The 7,859-nt window shown below is 32.4% G+C and overlaps 1 protein-coding gene across 1 annotated transcript in view; it reads left to right on the top strand.

Moving 5' to 3' along the window:
• The window catches only part of LOC108903430, an 11,253-nt gene extending 6,527 nt beyond the window's left edge, over positions 1–4,726 (top strand). The window contains exons 6-8 of the mRNA XM_018705603.1: positions 1,402–1,541; positions 1,602–1,828; positions 4,142–4,726. Coding sequence (XP_018561119.1) covers positions 1,402–1,541; positions 1,602–1,828; positions 4,142–4,449 — 675 coding nt within the window. The 3' untranslated portion in view covers positions 4,450–4,726. The remainder of the gene's footprint in view (positions 1–1,401; positions 1,542–1,601; positions 1,829–4,141) is intronic.
• The last annotated feature ends 3,133 nt before the right edge of the window (positions 4,727–7,859 follow it).

Raw genomic sequence — 7,859 nt, 5'->3', positions numbered from 1 at the left:
AAAAAAAAGCCTATCTTCATTCATTTTTCTCTGGGCCCAATTACAAAATTCCAAGCGACTTTCATAGTCGTGGTTATTCAATTCTTGGTGAAACTGGATATGATATGGATGCATCCTGTGCTTCTTTAAAATCCGCCTTACCGATGTCCTGCTTATATCTGTTTGCCTTGAAATTGCTCTAGCGCCTATATGCGGATCTTCAGTAACACTTAACACACTTAACAGAACATTTAGTTCATCATCATGTTTTTCATAAGAAACATTGCCACTAGTATCAAAACGTACCATTAATTTTTCAAAGGTATTTGCACGTGGTTGTCTTCTATCTGGATATCTCTGATTATAAATTCTTGTTGCGAGTAAACAATTTCTATCAGCAGCTCCCAATACATAAATCATATCCACCATTTCTTCTTTAGAAAAATTCATTGTAATATAAAATTATTTTATGAATACCAACTAATAAATAACTAATAGACACTAATAAACTAATAAAATGGACGCAAAATGGAATGGTAAATTATGAACTGACAAGTTGACACAATGTGACAGTTTTTTCCAAAGCCATCTCATGCGACCGAAAATAATAAAAATTAAGTAGGTATTTTCAGAAATGTTGCCATATCTAAAAAACTAACAATTTTAGGTATAGAACATGCTTAATAAAAGTTGAAGTGGAGTGATATGCAAATAAAATAAAACAATAAAATATAGGGTGTTCCATTTGAAAAATTTTAGAAAATCAAGTTTAAACTTTTTAAAAATTATCGTTTTATAAAAAAATGACCTGTATAAAATATCGATATTAGCTAATATAGGAGTCTTTGTATAACATTTGACTATAACTCTGTCAAATATTTTTGCTCCAAGTTTTAGTAGTTGAAAGTTAATACAACTTCTTCGAGGTCATGTTTTTTCCAAAATTCTAAGAATTTTCTACATAACTTGNGAGACATCATTCCGATGGAAATCGATGTAATATTACATTGGGAAATTTTGCTTTAAATTTCCCACATTTATAATATTGACATATATTTCCTGCCATTATTAATTTATTTTAAATACCTATGTATACAGTAAACAGAACACCGATTCAACACCAGTTTTTTATGCATTGTGTAGTGGCGATTTTTTTTATTCCAGTCTTACCTAGAGCCATCTACAAACGAATTACTATACCCCTTGTATAATAACAGTATAGTAGAGACCGCCTAGACCTACAGTTAGTTCTTTAGCATAAATTTCAGAAATATTAATAAGGAGACAGCCGATAGATGTCCACACTATCTTTCGTATCATTCTACTGATTAACAAAATTTGCATGGGGATTATATTACTATATTTACTTATACAATGATAATACTTACTTCCTTTATGGTGTAAATAACTATTACTTTATAGTGCCAAGAATACTGCGTCCACTTGCAAGTTGCGCAAACCGCTGGTTGCACCTTACCCTGGCTGATACTGCCGGAAAATGTGACCTTTCCCCAATGCTCGGATTTCGAAAGTGTACGGAATTTAATAGCCGACTTAAGAAAGTAAGTGTGCAACCAAACGGAACGATCTTTGAAAAGTTTTACGTATAATTCTTTCTCCAGTTCCAGAGCAGCCTACGTGAGAAACTGCGACTGTCTCATGAACTGCAACATAACCATCTTCAGCACGAAAATAGTCAACAGAAGGGAAATGGACGAACTGAACGCTCCCAACAGCATGATCGCGCTGTATTACAGCTCCAACCTGGTGACCAAACTGAGCGAGGTTGTCGGATATGACTGGAACCAGTTCCTGTCCGATATTGGAGGATCTCTAGGCTTCTTGTTAGGTAATTATATTGTATTCCAAGCCAAAATAGTAGGCAGTGACACAGGCTCGACATCTAGACACTTGCGATGATAATACAAGTGCGCGCACAAGCTGAACATCGGAACACTATGCGAAATGAACGGCACATTACAGTATTGCAATATTATTTTATGAGATTAATAAATAGTTAACAAATTTTGGTTTAAATTCACTTATGCATAATCTTTTGGAACCATATTATAATATTGAATAGGCGGTATCTGTTTTGGTTTGGGTGAATCGCATATCCACGGAGATTTTTGGTTTTTTGGCTTTCAAATATCATTAGAAATGAAAATTTTTCTATGCGCATAGAAAAAAACGTGGGCTTAACTTTTGGCGGCACAATATATTAAAAAAATCCGAAAAATGTCATATTTTTCTTTCTATTTAATTAGGTATCTTTTCAAGAGTTGATTTTAGGCGAAAATGGAAGAGGAAAAAATGTTTGTAATTACATTTTACAAAATATGACTAGTTACAAATCGGATGAATCATAATTATTATTGTAAAAATCGAAAAAATCGCCAAAAATGGGGTTAAAGAACAATTTCTTTTAGGGAATTTTTTTTGGGGTATTTAAATTGGGTATAGGACCTTCATACTTGGCTTAAGAAAAGTTCATGTTATGTAGAATCATCACACCAAATTTCATCAAAATCGGTTCTTTGCATAATAATTTTGCAATCCAGATTTTGAAAAAAAATTGCAAATATTCAAAATTTTGCACAGCAAAAACCAAGGCCCTTAGATACTTGAAAATTTAATCACATATAGAAGGGCTCTAAAGCTTTCAAACGTTTTTTGAAAAATTCGATTCCGTCAATTAGGAGAGCTCTGGCGCTTGTTTAAACATTGGTAGAACTTTTGTACTTATAAACAATTAAAATAACTTTGTGAATATTCAATCATATCAAATTTTTTAAAGGCAGGTTTTAAAAGTTATTGTAAAGACGCTTCTTTAAAAAAAAAACAGATCGATTGGTCAATTAGTTACGTAGTTATAACCGATCAAAGTTAATCGTCATTTACACTAAATGTAGTGGGACATCCGGGCTAATTTTTCGAAAAATACCTTTGGTATTCCGAGTACTTACCAGGTCTAAGTTTGCAATACTTTTCTTCATTGGCAACCTACTTTAAAACGGTTTTAAAGTTATTTATGCAAGCGACGCGCTTAAAAATTTTTAATATCTCAGCTTCTAGAGGTCCGATTTCGATGTTTTTTTTTTAAATCGATATCTCGCGATTTAAAAAAAAACAGTTAGCTTATTTTCAAATGCCTATCGTTAATAATTATTGGTCTTTCAACAGTCCGTTAATTATTTATCTTTAAACTTCCTTTAATTATCAACTTTATTTTTTTATTGTGTCAAAAGTAAGTGCGTAAACTTATATACTGTTTATCAAGGATCAAAAACAAATTTATTTAAATATTCTAAAATTGTTTAAACAACAATTATTTTCAAAATATGTCGAAAATTAGTAATTAATTAATTAATTGATTAATTATTAATTTAATCATCATTTCTTTTGTGATTAAAGTGTTTCAAATATTATTTACTGCTTAAAATATAAGCAAATGAGAAATTAACTCATTATATTACAAAAATACAAAATTATAGTACAAAAATTCGACCAACGTTTTAACAAGCACCAGAGCTCTCCTAATTGACGGAATCGAATTTTTCAAAAAGCGTTTGAAAGCTTCAGAGATAAATTTTCAAGTATCTAAGGGCCTTGGTTTTCGCTGTGCAAAATTTTTAAAATTTGCAAATTTTTTTACAAAATTTGGATTGCAAAATTATTATGCAAAATCTATCGAACCGATTTTGATGAAATTTGGTGTGGTGGTTCTACATAACATGAACTTTTCTTGAGCCAAGAATGAAGATCCTATACCCAACTTAAAGACCCCAAAAAAAATCCCTAAAATGTAATGTTTTTTAAATCCCTTTTTGAAGATTTTTTCGATTTTTACAATAAAAATCATTCGATTAGTAAAAAATTTAATTACAAAAATTTTTTTCCTCTTCCATTTTCGCCTAAAATCAACTCTTGAAAAGATACATAATTAAATAGGAACAAAAATATGACATTTTTCGAGTTTTTTTTTTAACATATTGTGTCGCCAAAAGTTAAGCAAATGTTTTTTTATGTACAGAAAAATTTTCATTTCTAGTGATATTTTAAACCCAAAAAGCCAAAAATCTCCGTGGATATACGATTCACCCAAATATGGACTCTTTGAAACAGATACCGTCTGGACTAATAGTGTTTTTAACTGATACAGGTCTTTCCGTGATTGGGCTGATATCAATGGCCGAGGAGATTTGTCAGATACTGTTCAGGTGGATGTTCGCAAAGAAGAATAAACAGTTGGAAGAGGACAAGCAGAACGAGGAGCTCAGTAAGGACAACAAGGAAAAGGAGAGTAACAGGGACGAAGTGGAATGTACTGAAAATAAAGATGTAGTCAATGAGAAAAACTGTACAAAGGACGACCACAACTATAAGAATTTGATGGATTATTTCGCCGATTATAGCTACTACGAAAAGGCATTGGTTGACAAAGATCATGACAAGAAGAATAAGTTTTAGAGTAGTATTTTATGTGGCTTATTTTTATTGTATTCTTCAATATTAGATATAGTACAGGGTAGGCTAAATTCAATGGGATTTGGCCTGCTTTGTACATTAGTTAATGTCTTTGTGAAATACATACGTACCTGTTTGTATTAAAATAAATATTATATTACCACTACTGGAACATATATGGCCGATGTACTAATTTTGTAAAAGATTTTTTTAATTCTAATAAGCGTGTTTTGTAATTTCGTGTAATAAAATAAGGTGGCGCTATTGATTATTTCCTTGCTATTGTGCATCGAACTTCCACACGCATGCGTTGTTTTTATTGCCTTTATTTTTTAAATGCAACGTTATGGAGGCACTGAATTCGGCCAAATTGACGAAGAAATTAAAAATGCGGTCTCTAAAAATATAAAGAAGACTCACAAGTCAATTTCGAAGCAATTCCTTGCATTTCGCGATGAAAAAAGTATGCCTCAAGTGAAACAAAATCCTTGGAATATCTTGCAAACATTATGAAATCGAAAGAATTATTGCAATTTATGCGAAACACATATCAAGACCAATAAGTATTTTCCTATCGAACGCGGATTTATTATTTTTTCGAGGCACGCGCTGGAAAAAGATTCACCGAATTTATAGAAGTAACGTAACAATTCTATCACAAAACGTTGCTATTGAACTTCACCACGTCACATTCTCTAAATATAAGCTTATAAAAAATGTATTTTTAAACAAGGCGCTGGCAAGAAAAACAAGTGTCGGTTGGGGAATGAAAAATGGGGACATCGCCGCGGTGTTGCCAAGAACCGAACCAAATCCAGGATCTAGGGATATTCCTCACGACGCTTCTTCCTCAGACGAAATTTTGACGTATAGAACGGAAGATGAAGGTTGAAAAATTACGCGAGAAACAGTAAAACAGATGCGGTCCTCGGCAGAACGTCGTTATTTTGAATTGCAGTGGCGAGTTGGGAGAATAGATTTCTAGACATGGCAACAGTTTTTCTAAATCGGAGCTGGCGTTATCAGTTCCCACAGGAGGAAAGGAGATGGAGAACGCATTGTGCCACCACCTTATTAAGCTCGGTATGCCTGCGCATCCGTTTGAGAGGCTCCAGTCCAGTTTTAAGGAACCCTGCTCGGCGGAAGGTGGTCTTAACATCGATTTCTGTACACAGGAGTAATCAGTAACATAAGTAACACGAATATGAAGAGGAAATTCATTTTTTCGAAATTAAGAGCATACTATCAAAATCTTTTTTTACAGCTTTTAGAAATTAGAAATACATGTATTAATTTAAAAAGAGATTTAAAATAATTAACAACTACTTTAAAAGGAACTTTCTAAGTTTGTATATAGGATGTTTCATAATATGTAGTATATCTTTAATTGGGGGGTGAATGTGCGCATGATTTTAAGTAAAAAAAGTTCATTTAAACATATGTCTGTAAATGCTTCGTTACCAAGATACAGGGCGTTAAAGTTTCAATGATTTGTCTGTATCTTTCTTTGCAACTCTCACAGTTTTTGAGATATGTAGCTCAAATTTAAAGCATAGGCTAACTTAAATTACCTGCATCATTAATCCTTTCTAATAGTTGTCACGATCTACAGGGTGATACGTTTTTTGGAGTCGGACCTCCTTTCAGCTCCTCAAACTTTCTTCCGGTACGCCACTGGTGTTTTCTAGAACATGGGTTTCATTCCCTGTTCAATTTAGAAACTTTTTTGCCTCTTACAATTTTTTCGTATCTGTGGTCATTTTTTCGAGCAAAAAAATAAAAAATGAGTAGGATATATCGATGTAGTCGTGGATACTTGGTCAAACATTAGTCGCTATTGAACTCATTTGTGATTGTTTGTGGTTCAATTTGCTGAAAACTATGTAAAAATGGAATCTCATGAAGATTTAGGTGTACCTGAAGATATACTGGAGTGTGCAAAGAGGTTTCTTTGAATCTTCTCTCAAAGAAATCTCGAGAAATGTATGAATGTATCTACCAACGTTTTATGGATTAGTGCAAAGAAAACAACATTAAGTTGTATTAAGAAGATGATTGATGGAGTATTTATCAAAATTAGCAAAAATGAAACCGTCAATGCTTTGGTCACAATATTCAATGTTGCGATCAAGGTTGCATATAAAGAAAGGGATTGATATAAACAAATATTCAAAGTTACGTGCTTTTCTCAAGAAATGAGGGATATGTACCGAAAAAATCGTGAGAATTTATAAAGGAGCATCTGATAATTTATATGTGATGATGAAGGTAGACGTTTCAAAAATAAAAGAATAACATTTTTAAATAGTTTCTTTATATGTTGTCCTAATATTAGGAGTTACAGGCGCATGCCCTTCTGATGAATTAGTCAATTTAACAATTAATATTGAAGATGTAAAATCCGCCTTAATTATAAAAATTCCCAATACCAAAACCAAGAGACCACGTTCTTTTACTGTGCTGGAAGACCAAGTGGTCGGTATTCATAAAATCAGTGCAGTCTCGCATGATGTGACAAAATTTTGGAAGCTGAACAACTGGATAGAATTCAGTGGACACGCATTATGACACGGAGGATGGAGATCGAGCAACGTTGTCATTTCTGATTTCACAACATCTGAAAATAATATAACTATTCATGAAAACGTGTTGGACTGCTTTGAGAATTGCTCCAAGAATGAGGGTAGTGGTAGTTTTAGTGGTTTATTTAATTTTAATACTTGTCCAAACTGTGTATTTAATATAAGTGTGGATAAACGAAAATTATTGTAAATATTGTTGAATCAATTAAAACTTCATTAACAGTTTTAATCTAAGGATTAAATAAAAGTGATACTTTTGTTGCTGAGATAGGTATCATTTTTTTTCTGAGTAAGGAAAAAGTTAACCTTAGACTTAGAGACTTCTGAGAGTCAAAAAATGTCATACTTTTGCGAGGGTTACATAAAAACTTAGATTTTACGCTGGGAAAACGAAACACAATTGTTTACGTAACGGTTTTTGGGTGACAAAGGTGGACCAAAACCATAAACAAACAGAAACCCTGTAAACATATTGCTATTATAAGGAAGAGACGTTGGTTTTTTGCCAAATATAAATTTTGGCAAAATCCTGAAAACCAGTAACGACTAGGAATGTTATGACTTGTACTTAACTGATTCATTGATTACTCAATGTTGTCGGGTGTAATTTTAACACTTAAAACATTCGTGCTAAAATGTTGTACACAATTTTATATACACGATGTTACATTATGTACAATTTCTGACAAATAAAATAACTATGATCCTTTATAATACTTTACTGATTAAAAGTTTGTTTTACAAGCAGCTGAATAGAGATTTAGTATTAATTTTGTAGATACTATAAAATAAATCTGGCATCCAAGCTGACGAAATTTAAAATCAGTATTG

Source organism: Anoplophora glabripennis, unplaced genomic scaffold (genome assembly GCF_000390285.2).
Source record: "Anoplophora glabripennis isolate ALB-LARVAE unplaced genomic scaffold, Agla_2.0 scaffold82, whole genome shotgun sequence".
In the NCBI taxonomy this organism is placed as follows: domain Eukaryota; kingdom Metazoa; phylum Arthropoda; class Insecta; order Coleoptera; family Cerambycidae; genus Anoplophora; species Anoplophora glabripennis.
The sequence above is the reverse complement of the archived record's forward strand: the minus strand, read 5'-3'. Positions and strand labels throughout refer to the sequence as shown.